General features: G+C 37.6%; 1 protein-coding gene across 8 annotated transcripts in view; it reads left to right on the forward strand.

Moving 5' to 3' along the window:
- The window catches only part of Aff2 (AF4/FMR2 family, member 2), a 511,865-nt gene that overhangs the window by 404,555 nt on the left and 87,530 nt on the right, over positions 1-19,780 (forward strand). For all 8 annotated transcript variants that reach the window (XM_006527821.4, XM_030251226.1, XM_006527820.4 and 5 more), the window contains exon 7: positions 2,438-2,534. In XM_006527821.4, the coding sequence (XP_006527884.1) occupies positions 2,438-2,534 (97 nt within the window). The remainder of the gene's footprint in view (positions 1-2,437; positions 2,535-19,780) is intronic.

Consider the following 19,780-nt stretch of genomic DNA (forward strand, 5'->3'; position numbering starts at 1 on the left):
TCTTCTGCTACATATGCAGCTAGAGACACAGCTCTGGAGGTACTGGTTAGTTCATATTGTTGTTCCAACTATAGGGTTTCAGACCCCTTCAGCTCCTTGGGTACTTTCTCTAGCTCCTCCATTGGGGGCCCTGTGTTCCATCTTATAGATGACTGTGAGCATCCACTTCTGTATTTGCCAGGCACTGGCATAGCCTCACATGAGACAGCTATATCAGGGTCCTTTCAGCAAAATCTTTCTGGCATATGCAATAGTGTCTGCGTTTGGTGGCTGATTATGGGGTGGATCCCAGGGTGGGGCAGTCTCTGGATGGTCAATCCTTTCGTCTTAGCTCCAAACTTTGTCTCTCTAACTCCTTCAATGGGTATTTTGTTCCCTATTCTAAGGAGGAATGAAGTATCCACACATTGGTCTTCCTTCTTCTAGATTTTTCTTGTGTTTTGCAAACTGTATCTTCGATATTCTAAGTTTCTGGGCTAATATCCAGTTATCAGTGACTGCATATCAAGTGACTTCTTTTGTGATTTGAGGAGACTAATATCCAATATATACAAAGAGCTCAAGAAGCTGGACTCCAGAAATTCAAATAACCCCATTAAAAATGGGTTACAGAGTTAAACAAAGAATTCTCAACTGAGGAATACCAAAGGGCTGAGAAGCACCTGAAAAAATGTTCAACATCCTTAATCATCAGGATGATGATGCAAATCAAAACAACCCTGAGATTCCACCTCACACCACTCAGAATGGCTAAGATAAAAAGTTCAGTTGACAACAGATGCTGGAGAGGATGTGGAGAAAGAGGAACACTCCTCCATTGCTGGTGGGATTGCAAGCTTGTACAACCACTCTGGAAGTCAGTCTGGCGGTTCCGCAGAAAACTGGACATAGTACTACCAGAAGATCCAGCAATACCACTCCTGAGCATATACCCAGATGATGCTCCAACTTGTAATAAGGACACATGCTCCACTATGTTCATAGCAGCCTTATTTATAATAGCCAGAAGCTGGAAAGAACCCAGATGCCCCTCAACAGAGGAATGGATACAGAAAATGTGGTATATTTACACAATGGAGTACTAGTCAGCTATTAAAAACAATGAATTTAGCCAGGGGTGGTGTCACACGCCTTTAATCCGAGCACTCGTGAGGCAGAGGCAGGCAGATTTCTGAGTTCGAGGCCAGCCTGGTCTACAAAGTGAGTTCCAGGACAGCCAGGGCTATACAGAGAAACGCTGTCTCAAAAAACAAAAACAAACAAACAAAAACAATGACTTTATGAAATTATTGGGCAAATGGATGTATCTGGGATAACCCAATCACAAAAGAAGTCACTAGATATGCACTCACTGATAAGTAGAGAGATTCTTTTTTAAGAATAATATTTCTAGAAAACTTTTATAAAAGAATAAAAGCCTGAATGAGCCATGGTAGGGTGCAGTGTATGATTTCCAGAGTTGAGGAATAGAATTCTGGCTTTAGAGTTAGGCTTTATGCTGATCAAGGAAAGAAAAAAAAAAAAAAAAAAAAAGGGAGCAGAGCATGCCTGGGAATTGGGAACTGTTCCAGAACAACTGAGATTTCCTCTACTTCCATCATGAGGATAAGGTTTAAAGTCATATTTAATAAATTAAAAGATAAACACAAGTTGGTCATTGAAGGATATGTACCTGGAATTTTAAGATAATAAGCTACCCATCCTGTTCTAGCTCCAACCTGAAGATAGCAGTGACATATGGCATTCAAGTTAATACTCCTGGCAAAAATAAAGGCTTTGTGTGGCTCATAAACAATTTGAAATTGCTAGTTCATCACCAATATCTAGACCTCTGATATTTTCCAAGTACCTTGCTTTAGAAATGAAAGTCTTCTTATACACAAAATGGGCTTACATCTCTGGGATCATATTTTACAGGAAGAGATGGAACATATAGCAAAAGGTTAATTACTAGCCATTTCTTGCCCAGATCTTGTGTGGCCCATACAGAGAGGCAGTGATGTTTTCCTTGACCTCTGTCATCCAGAGATCCCTAACCGTCTTTCCCAGTAGTCCCCAGATCAGCTTAGCAGTACTACCATTCCTGCCCACCTTCCTGTCTAGAAGTCAAATAACTGGTCTATAGAGAAGCAATCCCCCATTACCCTGTAGTGCTTGACCAGTACATTTATTATACTTTTGTATAGATTTCTGCCATCTCTGGAGATGATGAAATCATGTATTTGTACCTTGATTTAGGGTAAGGTAGCAATAGAAGATATGTGAAGTTTTGACATAACTGTAAGAGCTCCAATCTCTAATTAGCTGAAAGGCTCTTGGTTCCCTCTATACTTTTGCAGATTCTAGTAACAGTATTTTTATTCTCATTGCAAGGAGAATCTGAGGATGATTTAGACACGATGTTTTGTAACACAAATGCCACTCTGATTTACTTCAGGATGCTTGAGGATGACTTGAAGCTGAGCAGTGATGAAGATGACCTTGAGCCTGTGAAGACCTTGACCACACAGTGCACAGCCAACGAGCTTTACCAGGTAGGAGGGGGCTGAGAGCTTTGCATTGAGCTTGAGTGGGTGGGGCACAAGGGACTAGAATAGCTTTCATAAACACAACCTTTTCCTTTTGCAGAAAAAGAAACAAAGATGAGCAGTGTTTGGGAACAGATGAAACCAACTGCCATTTTCATTAAAGCTACAGCAGAGAGATGCTGAGCTTTTCAAAACCAATATAATTTCACTCTGTTTTCTGTACACAAATACTGCTCATCAATAAACAATAGAGCATCGTCTTTCTGACTTTTTAACTACTTGCTGCATTTGAGTGGCATGTCCATTGGGTGACTCCAGGGTGAAGCTTAACATTTCCAGGCACTAATTTGGGTGTAAATGTCACTGCTGTCTTTCTTCTCCCAGACATACCATTGCATAGTGGAGCTGAGAATGAATACCCTGTATGTTGCAGCATCATGCATTCAACAAAAGCTTTCAGGTGGCCTTGATTTCTTCTGTTCTGAATAATTTCTAGTACTTTCTCCGCAGAAGAGATGATTGTAATATGATTTCTTTAATAATCTCTGATGAGATTGGACATCTTGGTTTGAAAAAGTAAATCAGCACTATTAAGTCCCTATATCAGCAATGATATGGAATATCAATGATCCTTGTACTGTTTTCTATATGTACAGTTTGTCTAGTTATTATGCCACACAATATGGAGTACATAAGGCAATATTGATGCTATATAAATCTTACATGTTTTTAAGTTTTGGTAGTCTATCAAGAACAAGCACAAGGAGAATACTATATGCACTCAGACAATCTCACAGCTATTTCTGAGGTGCTGTGCATTTACCAAGTACAAGCAGTCCCTTTTCTACATGAGTGTGGACTGCATAATAAATGTGAAACACACACTTCATTGGCAATGTCTGTCATTTCTGCTTTCTGCATTTAATATGCCAATAACAAAAGCATCACATTTGTAAATAAAACAAAAACAAAGCAAAAATTCTACATCATTGATTTTGACAGCTGCAACCTTAAATTTTAATGGAAATGTTTAGAGAAGAATGTAGCAATAACAGAGAGTAAATTTTGCACATTGATTTCCTCTTTATGTGACTATATAAATGCATTTCTGCTTTATAATTCATAGGATTATTTTTATAATATATTAAGAAATGGCATCAGAGTCATTGGCTGAATCATCTGCAATTTTGAGATAACTTTGCTCATATTATATAAAATGCTAATACATGTGGATGCTCAGGAATAATAAATTGGGAGCTCCTATGGCCTGTTGCCTTCTGACCAGACATGCCTTTCTTTATGAGGCTAAAGTTATTTCATTGAATAGGAGATCTGAAGTGATAGAAACACAACACAGCAAAGTAATATAGTTGAGTTTGAGGAACAGGAAGTACTTAAAAGATTGAAAGTGTTTGCAGATGAGCTGCTTGGGAGAATTTTGAGGACAAGGTAAGAGACTTGGAAAGCTATAGTTATTTGACATTAATGACAACATTTGGTGAACTAAGGATTTATGAAGCTTAGCATTCTTTTCCAAGAATATATGACTTAAAACTGTTTTCCTTTTATTATTTTAAACATTATACAACATGAAATGAAGAACTATAAACTCATTGTTTAGTGACATTCAGTACACTGACAAACTTGTATATCCATCACCAATTCCAAAATATTTTCATTGTCCCAAATAGAAACTCAATACACATGAAGTATACTCATTCCTCCATTCACTTAACCACTGAAGATCACCCATTAATCTACTTTTTGTCTTTATACATTTGCCAATTTCCTATAATGGTATGATACAATGTTGGACCTTTTTATTTATTTTTTTATTTTTAATATATTAATTTATTTTATTAGATATTTTCTTTATAAACAATTCAAATGCTATCCCAAAAGCCCCCCATACCCTTTCCCCCACTCCCCTACCCACCCACTCCCACTTCTTGGCCCTGGTGTTCCCCTGTACTGAGGCATATAAAGTTTGCAAGGCCAAGGGGCTTCTCTTTCCAATGATGGCCGACTAGGCCATCTTCTGCTACATATGCAGCTAGAGACATGAGCTCTGGGGGTACTGGTTAGTTCATATTGTTGTTCAACCTATAGGGTTGCAGACCCCTTCAGGACCTTTTAAATTTCTAGCTTCTTTACTTACTACAATGATTTGTTTCTATCTTACTTCAGATGGTACCATATAGTAACACTTTATTTAATTTTATGGCAAAATAATATTCTATGATGAAGCACATTTTGTTTATCTGTTCATCTGTTTGTGATATTTTAGTCAGTTCTGCCTTTTGCCTACTGTTTACTGCTATTGTACTTAAGGCCAACTATTTTCATGAACATTTATATTGCCTCTTTTTAGCATGAAAAAGAAGTAGAAACACTGGGTCTCCCTTTAATAAAGGAATAAAGGAACCACAGGCATGGTTTTCTTCTGGATAACACAGGGCCATGTAGATAATATGGCTCTAGTCATTTATCTCATTATTAGGACTATTCTACCTCCATCAACTTCATGAGTATGAAACACCACATTCCTAATGCAGTTTGCTTCTTAATCAGGACTTTGAGGGATATTGACATGGATTCACAGTGCTCTAAGATGGTGTACCCATGCTAAGACACTTATAAAAAAATACATGTGAGGGCAGTCTTGAAGCTGAAAAGATGTATTTTTTGTCTTTTTATTGGATATTTTCATTATTTACATTTCAAATGCTGTCCCCTTTCCTGGTTACCCCCTCCCAGAGACCCCCTATCCTATCCCCTCCCCCACTTCTAGGAGGGTGTTCCCCCACCCACCCACTCCCACCCACCCATTCTCTACTTCCCTACTTCCTCTACTTCAATACAGTGGGGCATTGAGTCTTCACAGGACCAAGGGCATCTCCTCCCATTGATGCCCAAAAAGACCATCCTCTGCTACATATGCGGCTGGAGCCTTCGGTCCCTCCATGTGTACTCCTTGGTTGGTGGTTTAGTCCCTGGGAGCTGTGGGGGATCTGGCTGGTTGATATTTGTTGATCTTCCTATGAGGTTGCAAATCCCTTCAGCTCCTTCAGTCCTTTCTCTAACTCCTCCACTGGGGACCCTACTGGGGACCCCATGCTCAGTCTGCTTGGCTATGAGCATCCACCTCTGTATTTGTCAGGCTCTGGCAGATATGGACAGATATATCATGCTCCTGTCAGAATGAACTTCTTGGCATCCATAATAGTGTCTGGGTTTGGTGACTATATAGGGGATGGATCCCCAGGTGGGGCAGTCTCTGGATGGCCTTTCCTTTCGAATCTGCTCCACACCTTGTCTCCATAATTATTTTGTAACATATATTTTTTTTCTTTTTTTCTTAGATATCTTCTTTATTTACATTTCAAATATTATCCCCTTTCCTGGTTTTCCCCTCTAAAAACCACCCATCCCCTTCTCCCTCCTCCTGCTCACCAATCCAACCACTCCTGCTTCCTGGCCTTGGCATTCCCCTACACTGGGGCATAGAGCCTTCACAGGACCAAGGGCCTCTCCTCCCATTGATGACCGACTAGGCCATCCTCTGCTACATATGCAGCTGGAGCCATGAGTCCCACCATGTGTACTCTTTGGTTCATGATTTAGTCCTTGGGAGCTCTTGGGTACTGGTTAGTTCATATTGTTGTTCCTCCTATGGAGCTGAAAACCCCTTCAGCTCCTTAGGTACTTTCTCTAGCTCCTTCATTGGGGACCTTGTGCTCAGTTCAATGGATGGCTGTGAGCATCCATTTCTGTATTTGTCAGGCGAGTATTTTTTCCTCTTTTTAAGAAGGACCAAAGCATCCACACTTTTATCACCCTTCTTCTTGAGCTTCATGTGGTCTGTGAATTGTATGTTGGGTATTCAGAGCTTTGGGGCTAATATCCACTTATTAGTGAGTGCATACCATGTGGGTTCTTTAGTCTTATCACTTTCAAACTGAATGAATTCTAGCAAAAGATCTAGTTTCTATAAAATAAAGATAACAATACTACCTAGTCATAGTATATTCAATGAAAAAAAATGGACCAATTCATAATCACAGAACTTAACACTAAAGCTTAGGGCATAACAGGTACTCATCACTTTAGATGATAACATTGTTATGGCTACATCTGATTATCTAAAATGTCTATAGTGCTTTGAAATGCTAGGTCTCTCCAGTTTTCCTTTCTTATAAAGAATGAGAAGATAAAAAGAACTGCTGGATTAGGTACATGAAAAATACCCAACATGTGGCAAACTTGAATGAAAAAAATCTGTCTTGTCTTAATGTTTATTAGCTGTGTGTGCCTGGCCATGAGAAAGTAAAAGTGTAATCATTAAGAGTGTAGTTTCTGGAATGAAGAAGCCTGATAAGTTCTACTTCATACATACTAATTATATCACATTTGGGGAAATTGCCAAACATCCTGAAGTCTAAGATCTCCTGCAAGTAAATTAGGATAAAATAGTCTTGTCTAATTTATGGTAGTGTTGTGAGGATCAGACAAAGCTTAGTTATGAGAAAGTATGCGGAAAACTGTTAAGTATGACAAGTATGTAGTTATCCTTCCTTGTGGCTCATTTAGCATTAACTGAAATTCTCTCTTAGATATACAAGAGAATAGATATTACTCTTCCTTTTGGCTTAGGTGCCCATAGGCTTTACTAAGAACTAGATTAAATGTCCTAACTGACATTTAAAGATATCTGTCAAGTATGGATCACCTTAACTCCCCTGAGCCCTGACAACTTTTAAGTCAGTGTCTCCAGGAATAAGGTCATCAATGACACTGTATGAAGTCCTCCAAAAAATTACATATCTCTGGAAGTTTTTCTTCCAAAAACTGATATAGATGGACAGTTGAATCACACATATTGAATTCAGTTTGTCTCTTCCTTTTCTGAAATAGCTCCTTCTCTGCCCTTAGAAATAGTCTTAAAGACTTAAGCAATGCCATATTTCCACTCTTTCCCTCAGAAAATAATCCCAAATAAGATTTAAATACCACTGAGACTTCATATTGAACATTAGAAAGTTCCAGAACAGCACTGGTATAATAAACAATGCTTTGTATTTAGTGTTTATGTCAACATTTCTGTACCAATATAGTGTTGAAAGAAAGAATGAAAGAAAGAAAGAAAGAAAGAAAGAAAGAAAGAAAGAAAGAAAGAAAGAAAAAAGGAAGGAAGGAAGGAAGGAAGGAAGGAAGGAAGGAAGGAAGAAAGGAAGGAAGAAAGGAAGGAAGAAAGAAAAAAACAAAACAGGTAGATGTCAGTAGAATGGTTTTGATGTCTATCACCTAGCTGACAGAATTTTTATTGTCCTTTGAGAGTGTTGACATTACAGATATATTTCCACCTCTGAACTTCCCCTTGCAAAACTTACTGAATTTCCATTTTCAAGTCAGTCAGCCAGGGCAAGCAATGGTGCTGTGGTCAGCTCACTGGTGTTCAGTCAAGGCGATGAGCTGCATATGAATGGAGACATACTATGTTCTCTGCATGGCCCGGACTAAACCTTCTGTTTCCCTTTTTGTTAAAATTTTCTTCTTACATTTCTTGGGATTAAAGGAACCCCTGAAAATGAGGAGTTAAACCCGAAATCAATTTTCATTTACAGCTGAGAAGCCGTTATTGATGCTGTGCTTGCAGTTCAATAAAAGATCTAAAGATATAGACACTGTGCTTCTCTTTCAATATAAGCAGGCTAATCAGTCTCAACTGTTTTTTTAAACAACAGAATTGTATTGACAAGATTATTAAAATTGTTGTCTTTAAAGTTTTAAGCACTCTAGAATGTGTCTGGTTCTAAAGATTTTTCAAATGTACAGCCGCAGACTCTAAAACTTGCCCAGTATATGTTCATAGAACCAGGTAATCACTGCTTATTATTTCACTGATTGATAGCACTGTCAGTATTTTGACTTACCTAGCTCCAAGCTTGTAGTCTGCTATCTTCTGGATGCAGGATAGTCTGTCATGCCCAGTATCTGAAACCTACTCAGATAAGGACATGGCTCTCTCATAACCCAAGTCACCTCAGAATATACACAACACACACACACATACATACACACATTTGCTTCTAGAAATTGCCATTAAGACATTTTAACAGTAATATTATCTTTTTATTAATATGAATTAGACTGAAACCATAGACTTCATTCAGCCCACTTAGAAGTTCAAAACACTTAATATGACTGGAATTTTCAGTTAATGACTTGGATTAGCCAAAGAACTGTAGCTAAGCCTTGGGTTTCTGTGTTTGTTAGGGTTTTAAAAAATATAATCTATAATAAATTAGATGGTATATAATTTGAAAATATTCTCCAAAGGGGCAAATTGGTCTATATTCTGAAAAAAAAAAAAGTTTGTATTAGCTTGTTTTAATTTCTCTTAAAAAATAGCCAAACAATTCAAAATTTCTTTGAGAACAAAGGCATTCTAATATCTGGATATATTATCTAAGTAGTTCCAACATACCCAAATTTCTTTAGTTATGAAGAACTATCCTGATACTCTGAAACATGTACCCAATTCAAAGCATGTTCATGGAGATTCTGTGTACTTTTTAAACTAGAATATGATGGCATAGCTCTATCTCCAACATGTCAGCTTTATAGAAAAAAATTTTTCTTATGTCTTAACCTTAACTTCATTATTTTATGTCATTTTTTTGTAGATTTAGAACAACCTCACACATATAAAAGTTTGCTTTTAAATTCTGATTTTTGATTTTAGTTTTATGTATTAACCTTTTGCTTGTTTCTGGGCTACCTCTGGCTATGTTGCTATTTTTAAATACTTTCAAATATCACAAAATTGTTAAGAGTGCAAACCCTGGGAATTCTTGCAGGTTCTGCATGACCTGCTTACACATATACCGAATTTCCCTAATACATTAGCCAACTTAAACTGAAAGCCTGTTTTTATGTAGAAAAATTGCTAATGAAGCAATGCAATGCATTTTACTCATGCTATCCGATGGTTCTTTTGGCGTTGAGATGCTGTAGTGAATATATTAGTTGTGACAACAGATACTCTTTCTGGCTATAATCATTCCTGTTTTGTGGCCACAGTTCTCCCTCATCGTGCTGAACAAGTTGTTACCTCCCCAAGGTTTCACCACATTTCCATTTACTTTGTTATCAGCAGACAGGCTAGGGAAGGCCTCTTCTGTAATGACATCAATAAGGCAGACACAGCAAGAGAGGTCAGCCTGTCAAAGCTAGAGAAACAGCAGATGGATTAGGTTGAAACTGGGTGCAAAATAACTTTAATAGAGTCCTTTAATGTAAACAGTTTATCTGTCATTGCCTTTCATTGAAATGTCCACAAAATGATAGAGTTGGGGCTGTTGAGGTTACAGAATGTAAGTGAATAAAATCCATACATTGTCATACTAAAGCTACCCAGTAATTAGAGAAAGACAGGACATTTTAATTTATTCATTAAAGACGGGAAAGTAAATGGATAACATACAAGGTTAATAGAATAACATTGACTTTCATATTCTCAAGATTGTGTTTCCCATTTGGTTGTATTAGCATAGAGACTAGATTAATAAAAAACTGCTTAAGGCTAGTATAGTATGATTTTTTTTAATATGCTTCTGGCAAGTCTGTGGCTATTTAGAAACCCATATGCTGAATTTTTTCATTGTAATTATGTTGTTTTCATTTTTAGTACCAAATATTTTGGCTTGTTATTCCTATATAATTGAATGTCTTGAGCATGCAAAGAGGCATAGAAGTACAACAATTTTACATGGTGTGTTTGTCATATCATCAGTAATGACCATGTTCTAGCTATTGTCCATGATATTTTAAAAAATTGTCCATCTATGGACATTTTTATTGCAAATCCAATACTTTTTTGATTAGCATGATACTTTCTTTTTTTTTTTTTCATTTTTTTTATTAGGTATTTAGCTCATTTACATTTCCAATGCTATACCAAAAGTCCCCCTTACCCACCCACCCACTTTCTTAATAGTAAAATTAAATTAGATATTTGTGATGGTAAAGTGCTTGTCCTATATCCAAGCTGAAAAAAAATTTAATGTCTGAATAGATTACATTCACATATGACAAGATGATCATGGACTTTCCATCCACAAAAACACAGCACATATTTGTCTCTGTCAAATTTATAGCAATAGATGTATCAGCCACCTCTGAGAAGCTACAGATTACTATATGCACATCTGAAGTGAAGTGTCAGAAGGAAGAGACATAACCATAGTCCTTTTGTCACTGACCCTAAGCTGAAGAAAGTGGCCAAAGAGCAGTGATCATCATGTCTCTGCTCTCACCATACTCCATTTAATTCAATTGCACTATTTTTCTTAAAACACTTTATCTTCCCAACTTCTGTCTCAATGCATGGGTGAAGCCTGGAAGTTGCGTCTTGGAATCATTAGTAAGCCAGCTCTGGGCAAAGTACCACATGTGCCTGAGTTTATGGGAAGTTTCCAAGCTTTGATTTTTATCAAAATTCTAGACTATACTACAGGAATATGAATATCTCCCATAAATACTAGTAATAAAATATTTCCAAATTAAGGATATAAGATGTTTAAATTAATATGCTGGCTTTGAAATGAAAGTAACTGATGTTTTGGTATAGGTGTCAAACATGTTCTTACCCTACACTCTTTTTTTTTCCATTTTTTATTAGGTATTTAGCTCATTTACATTTCCAATGCTATACCAAAAGTCCCCCATACCCACCCACCCCCACTCCCCTACCCACCCACTCCCCCTTTTTGGCCCTGGCGTTCCCCTGTACTGGGGCATATAAAGTTTGCAAGTCCAATGGGCCTCTCTTTCCAGTGATGGCCAATTAGGCCATCTTTTGATACATATACAGCTAGAGTCAAGAGCTCCGGGGTACTGGTTAGTTCATAATGTTGTTCCACCTATAGGGTTGCAGATCCCTTTAGCTCCTTGGATACTTTCTCTAGCTCCTCCATTGGGAGCCCTGTGATCCATCCATACACTCTTGCCAAGTATTGACCATCTGCAAGAAAGCCACAAGACAAACTTTAAACTTGCTGATTGATCATGTTATGAATGGAACAGAGACTTTACCTCACTCTTAGACTTCTGTGTTTACTTTTCTATTTATAGCAAGAGTAAAGAGTGTATGCATTTTAAGTATATAAAAGATCTGTCCAAATTCCAGATAACTACAATTCTAACATTACCCATTAAGAGTACAAGAGGCTCAGTAGAGTTAAAAATATAATAAAATAAAAAGAACTTACCAGATGTATAGAAGCACACTGGTATCTCAAAGAATATATTTACAATGAGTTTTTAGATCATTTTACTAAAAATTTACCAATACACTCAAGCTTATTATTTTTCTAATGGAGATCGACAGATTCCATATTTAGCTCTGAGTCATGCATATGCATGTTAAAATACAGGATGTTAGAGCTGAAAACGAAAAAGAGAAATTTCACTTCAGTTGCCTCATATTTCCAATATGGAAGCTGATTACAATTCCCTCAGTAAATATATGGACTAAAAATTGATGTAGCCTCTTCACCTTGAGCATAATATGCTCCAAGGAACAGAAAAACTGATAACACTAGTGTGCAAATGATAAAGTTATTTCATTGGCAGCATGAGCACTGATGTATGCTTTGGAAAATCAGAAACACTGAGTATCTGCTGTCAACTATAAACACATTGCCTGAGTTTTTTCATACTCATGGTACAGAGAACAAGCCTCTGTTATGGTACTGACTGTCTTCTGTGGAAATACCATATGCCATTGTTTGATTGTTGCTTTAGCATGGGTGAAAAGAGGACTCAGATTGGTTAAAAGAAAGAAAACTTGAGGTTTTCAAGCCATAAACAGCAGGAGAAGAGTGTCTAAGTGCCACTTCCATTGCCTCTTCTAATGGGAAAATGAACATGTCTAGACCATATTGAGATTATCTTTCCTAGTGTCTCTGTACTTCCTTAGAAGATTAGTATCAAAAAATTGACTTTAAATGAGAGACATGTTTCTTCACAAATAACAATGCATTTTCCACTTAGCTATAATAAGCCAAAATTTAAGCTTTAGAAGAAATCATTAGCTGAAATATGGCCCTTTACCCTTCATAAGGGACAGTGTAAAGGAATAAGCCTTTATGAAAGCATAAATTTCTAAATCCTACTACCACATCATCTTTGTATATTCACTAGAAAACTAGATGCCATATTACTAAAATATACATAGAATCAAGTCAGCCCTTCCACAGGGCAGTTTTTAATCGCAATGACCATAGACAGAGTCTTAAGCATTAGGGTAGGAGGGTGATATGTGATTTACTGAGCAATGTTTGTTTAGTCAGCTATGACTCAAAATCACATATTCGCATATGCTTAGTTCTAAGCTACAGCCACAACCTGGTTTCTAAAAAGGAGAGTAACATGATCAAATTGGACTCTAAAAGATTCCTCTATCAAAAGAGCATAAAACTGGGTAAGAATAAGGAAATAATGGAACAGTAAGTCAGGGACCACAGGATAACAAGAGGTAATAAGCAAAAAGCATGGTAGTAAATGCCAGCAGAGGGAAGTACAGAAAACTATTTCGGACATCAAGTGGGATAGAAGTACTACTGAGAGCCCCTCTCTGCAATGTTAATAAGAGTCTTGTGAAAATCAAATAACCCCATTAAAAATGGGGCTCAGAGCTAAACAAAGAATTCTCACCTGAGGAATACCGAATGGCTGAGAAGTACCTGAAAAAAATGTTCAACATCCTTAATCATCAGGGAAATGCAAATCAAAACAACCCTGAGATTCCACCTCACACCAGAATGGCTAAGATCAAAAATTCAGGTGACAGCAGATGCCTGTGAGGATATGGAGAAAAAGGAACACTCCTCCATTGTTGGTGGGATTGCAAGCTTGTACAACCACTCTGGAAATCAGTCTGGCGGTTCCTCAGAAAATTGGACATAGTACTACCGGAGGATCCCCCAATACCTCTCCTGGGCATATATCCAGAAGATGTTCCAACCGGTAAGAAGGACACATGCTCCACTATGTTCATAGCAGCCTTATTTATAATAGCCAGAAGCTGGAAAGAACCCAGATGGCCCTCAACAGAGGAATGGATACAGAAAATGTGGTACATTTACACAATGGAGTACTACTCAGCTATTAAAAAGAATGAGTTTACGAAATTCCTAGGCAAATGGATGGACCTGGAGGGTATCATCCTGAGTGAGGTAACCCAATCACAAAAGAACTCACACAATATGTACTCACTGATAAGTGGATATTAGCCCAGAAATTTAGAATATCCAAAATAAAAGATACAATTTGCAAAACAGGAAACTTAAGAAGAACGAATACCAAAGTGTTGACACTTTGCCCCTTCTTAGAATTGGGAACAAAACACCCATGGAAGGAGTTACAGAGACAAAATTTGGAGCTGAGATGAAAGAATGGACCACCTAGAAACTGTCATATCCGGGGATCCATCCCATAATCAGCTTCCAAATGCTGACACCATTGCATACACTAGCAAGATTTTGATGAAAGGACCCAGATATAGCTGTCTCTTGTGAGACTATGCCGGGGCCTAGCAAATACAGAAATAGATGCTCACAGTCAGCTATTGGATGGATCACAGGACCCCCAATGGAGGAGCTAGAGAAAGTAACCAATGAGCTAAAGGGATCTGCAACCCTATAGGTGGAACAACAATATGAACTAACCAGTACCCCGGAGCTCTTGACACTAGCTGCATATGTAGCAGAAGATGTCCTAGTCAGCCATCAGTGGAAAGTGAGGCCCATTGGTCGTGCAAACTTTGTATGCCTCAGTACAGAGGAACGCCAGGGCCAAGAAGTGGGAGTGGGTGGGTGGGGGAGTGGGTGGGAGAGTGTGTGTGGGACTTTTGGGATAGCATTGGAAATGTAAATGAAATAAATACCTAATTAAAAAAGAATCAAAAAAAAGAAAGAAAAGGGAAACAAATGAAAAAGAAAAAAAAAAAGAGTCCTGTGTTTAATAGTAGGATGAAAGCACATGCACATTAGCCTAGAAGTTATGTCAACTACCAAAAAAATTGTTTCCACATATATGGAGACTGTATTCCTTCAGGGCCCTCTGTCATACTCAAAACTCAATATTCAAGCATCTTAAACTGAATGCTTATTGACTATTGAATGCAAAACATGGTTGGTATAGGTGTCAAACATATTCTTACCCTACACTCTCACCAAGTATTGACCATCTGCTAGAAAAGCCTAAAGACAAGCTTTAAACATGGTGGTGGATCATGTTCTAAATGGAACAAAGAGTTTATCTCATTCTTAGGCTTCTATGTTTAGCTTTTATTTATAGCAAGATTAAAAAGCATAAGCATTTTAAGTATACAAAAGAGCACAAACTTACATTATCTTTCCTCCAAAATTCTATCCCTGTCCCTTATACATATGGTACAGCTTTCGTGTTTGCTTCCAGGTTCCACAAAAAGTACAGTGATAAGTGGCATATTCCTAGTCCCTGGGTGTAAAGTCAGGAAATAGCTAAGAGTCCAGGTTCTATACAAGTTGAGTGACATTTTTTTCTTACTCTTTCCTCTAGACTGTGTATACTTTATGTTAGTTAAAACTTCAGTCTCCAGGACACAATGTCTTTTCTTATTTTACTTATCCAAGTGAAATACATTTTTATATTTGGGCAACTGTTCTCAGTATACATCTTTTCAGGTGATTTAGCTAGTTCTGTAGGCATTGATTCGAAGCCACCTGAATTCTTTGCTGATGAGTCCAATTGTCAATAAAGGCATGCTTTGCTGAACTAAGGTAATCAATGAAATTTACCAGTGTATGTCTCTAGGTTGGGGCATAAATGTGTCATGCAGCACAACTATGTGAAAAGTTGAGAGAGAAAAAGGGGGTAACAATAAAAAATATATAAAACCAATAAAATTATTGATCTGTCTTAGTGGTGCATTGCCTAATGTGCAGTTATTTGAAATTATCTGAATGATTCCACTTTCCCTTTTTACTGAGAGGCAATAATAATTCAATTTAGACACACATGCTTGTAGAATGACAGAGAAAAGCATGTAAGCGAGAAAGTAAAAGTTATGCACAGAAATACTAATATAATATTTTAGGTTTGGCTAACAGTATTATTTATTTCAGAACAAAGCTGTACCTGAGTACATATCATTATTAAATGAGTCCACTGGGACAATATCTCCAAGCCATCTGAGTGCTCACTTTCACAGCCTCAACATAAAGGGAATATATCGCATTATCTTTGTTTTCTATAATTTATAGAAGATGCATAACTACAAGTCTGGATGTAACTATTCAGGCCTTCCTTCTGAAAAGCCTCCAAAAATTCTCTAAATTCTCTAATGTCTAATGGAAAGGAACTGTAATTCTTCACAACCACAAGGTCAAAATTACTCTAAAGTATTTTGAAGAAGTTTTCCCATTATGGAGAAAATGACCAGCAAATTTTCTAAGTTGCTTACATGTAGCATTTTCTTCCTCAGAGTGTTATATACGCTGTGGTAGATGGTGCTCACTAGGTAGCCACTTACTGCCCTTCATTTCTTCCTTTCTGTGGTAAGAACTCCACATCATGTGCTTCTTGTGACACAGTATGGTCCCTGATCCATTTTAGCTTTAGTGCAATTTGTGGTTTCTCTATAGAAAATAGAGAAGAAAGTTTCTTAGTTTTAAGAAGGGAAATTTAAAGAATAAGCAGTTGTGAGCCTGTCTGCATCTTCCACCCTGAGGAAATAAATTTGTTGCTCAGCAGGATAACGTGGATAGTACAATACTGGTAATGAGTTATGACTCAGATAATAAACACTCCTTAGAATAAAAGAAGTGCCTTCTCCCTTGCATACCGTTCTTTTTCAATATGCTTTGCATAAAATGTTAGTGAAAGTGAAGATCATCCATGGTGGCATGAATTGTAGAAGGAGGGATTTCTAAAGGATGGATAGCCTGAAACTGAGGATTCAGTGAGCTGGGTATGGTGGTATGAAGTTGTAATCACAGCATTTGGAAGACAGAAGCAGGAAGATCACTTGTTTGATGCCAGACTAGGCAGTGCAGTAGGAGTCTAGCTCAAAGATCAGGAAGGATCAATCCATCATCCTAGGCTTCCCTAAGAGAAAGGAGTGGAAGAAAGGAAGGGAAAGGGACCGGCACCCCTACCTCAAGTACTGTGTTATGCCATCAAGTTCTAAAAATCATGGAAGATTCATACCTATACAATGGTAGAAGGCCACCACCTGCTTCACTTTAGGTGTGTCTCAGTAACCCAGAGTCTTCTATTAACGCTCCTTTCTAGACAAGGACATTATTTTTATCTCAGAGTTATTCCTGATATGGAGACAGCAGCATAATAGTATTTCTTATTCCCATAGCAGTAACTGCATATGGTTGATTCTGGGACCTGACCACTACTTAGTAAATTCACAAATAATCTTGCCACTAACCTCAATTTACCAACTCCTTTGTAGAAAGCATTCACAAATGATATGCAGGCATTTTCTTAGCCTACTGACATTTCCGAGCACAGCCATCAATGTTGAATGCTGACAATAGCCACTAATATAGAAAGGGTGGGAATGATTGTCTTCATTACCAAAAGGAGCAAACTGGAGTTCAGAGTTATAATCTCTTGGGAATACTATAAGTAGCAAAACCAGAACCACAACTTAGCTTATTAACATTTCCAGTAATTTATTGTTCTACTAACAGGTAGGTCTAACCTACAGTCCAGGGGCTACATGTACTTCAAGGTAGCTATGAAAAAGACCTAATATATTTGCACATTGACAATGTCGAGAGATTGGACACTATTGTACAGCACACTAACTCCCATCATGTCATTCTAGATTCAAATTATTTCATTATTCTTCCTCACATGAGAATGCCCTCCTTGTTGAGATATATATATATATATCATGTCGTAGAAATATGTTGCAATATAAGAATATAGGTTTTTAAAAGCAAATAGACATTTTACATTAAGCAACATAACTGAACTATCGACTACTCATTTTTCCAATCAGTTTAAATTAGCTTAATGTATGTTTTTAAACTTAAATTTAGCTGTGACTTTCTTAATGCTTGGTGAATTATAGTACGTCATTTTCTTTTAATTTACCTCCTTTTACATGTCTCACATCCTGCCAAAAGTATCTGGAATGTGAGATTGCCTTTTTATATTTGCTTGTTTCAAAGAAGTATTTTTTTCTCCTTGTAAATTTTGTAGAGTAATTCATTTATGCCCTAAAGGCATGCATAATTTGCATCCAAAATGCTTAAAATTTCCCCCCACATCTTCTTACTATTACAATCTCCCATAGTATGCCTATAACAAAGTCAAATTGCAGCAAATGTAAAGAATATAAATTGTGAGTCATATCTCATCTGACATAGGTTCCCTGTCACCATTTAGTTTAGAAAATCCCCATGATGAGCACACAGGATGACATGAGTGTCTTTGGCTTTAACTGTGGGACATTGAAAGGATTGTAAGCTCCTTTCAAAGGAAACATGAACGTCTAAGTAAGCATACGACATTTCTAGTCGATACCCAAGCAATCCAGAAAAGATCATTTGAATGAAGTTATTTCCTTCCAATGACTGTATATAATGGCATATGTTTGGAAGAACCCGGCCTATAACACTCTTCTGATCAGAGAAAAATAACTGCGTATAATTAACAGTTGTGAAACAAGAGGGAGAAGACATTTTCAAAAATGGTGTCTCCAAATCAAAGCACTGTCGGTTTGATTTTTCCCTTCTACCTCGTCTGCCAGTACCATGCTCACTTTAGCACATCAAGCAAGAGAAACTACTGGAACAGTGCCTATTATGTTATGATTACTTACAGCTTCTAGGACAGACTTGTTTGCATTCTAATTATGAAAAGTGAATTAATATGATTTCCATAGTAATGCATTTTCATCTGACTACTACACCTTATTCCTTACCAGACACACTTGAGGTGGCAGGAAACTGGAGAAGGCAGGAGAAGGGAAGTGTGACAGAAAGTGAGAGGAAAGGAAGAAGAAAAAAGCAAGGGGAGGGATAAAGAGCACAAAGGAAAGGGACAGCAAGTGGAAGGGGAAGGAAAGGAGAGGGGAGGGGAAGGGGAGTGTGAAGAGAGGGAAACTGGGGCAGAAGGGAGTTTGCAAACTGATATAGACCAAATAGAACTGCCACAGGGAAGGTTTCTGATCATCATTGCACTTCTTGACAGCATCTGTCTCTTCCTTTGATATGCCCTTGATATGCATTAGATGTGACTTTGGAGAAGCCAGACAGTTCTTGTTTCCTCAGTTTCACCTGTTGGCCCATTTTTTAACTGTCTTCTTCTAGAACTTGCCAAAAAATAAAATTCAGGCACAGGTAGTAAGAAAATGATTTTTGCCTATCAAAGCAAAGTAAGTGCCCAAGTATTAACAGATGTTTTTATATAGTGACAGACACTGAGACTTAAATAAGAAGGGCTTAGATTCCCAACACTAAAGTATGAACGTTGGGAACTGTATGCTGCTATTAAATGCATTGACTTGGCATAGAGGATCCAATCTCACTGTGATCAGCTACAATGTCAAGTGCAGCTTAAGAGTAGCACTGTTAGAATGATTGCCTCGGTGTTCTAATCTACAGCACTGTTCCTCTCCTGTGGACTCTACCCACTTCACAATTCACAAACAAGGTCCCCTAATGGATATTGTTTAAAACTGTCTGAACAAGCCTGAAGGTGGTCAAGTTGCTGCTTCTTTGCTCTCCATATTAAATGTTATTCTGATAGCCTGAAAAAGTCTAGTAGAGTACAAGTTTTGTTCTGATTACATAATTATGCTACAGATAGATATATGGAAAAAATCATCACTTAGGCCCTCCAGGTGTTTAAACAGTTTGATAGACTGTAGCCATTCTGCCATCAGTGCCCCCAGCTGTGTTGCTTAGCAACATTTTAATTCCAGAACAATCGAAGGAGATGAAATCCCTGTGGAGAGGGAAACAGAAATAAGAGGGCTGTTGACAGATGATCTGAGTTGTTTCTTCTAATATACTGTGAAGATCACTAGCTCTTTTCATGAATGATAAATGGACTGTACACAGATCAATGGGTTCAGCAATAAACTGGAACCAGTCTCCATGTCTAAGGTGACTCAGGCCATGAGGCCCAGAAATTTCCTCATTTTGAGATTTGGTGTGTATTTTCCTAAAGGTTCCAAG

This window comes from Mus musculus, chromosome X (assembly GCF_000001635.26).
Source record: "Mus musculus strain C57BL/6J chromosome X, GRCm38.p6 C57BL/6J".
Classification (NCBI taxonomy): Eukaryota; Metazoa; Chordata; class Mammalia; order Rodentia; family Muridae; genus Mus; species Mus musculus.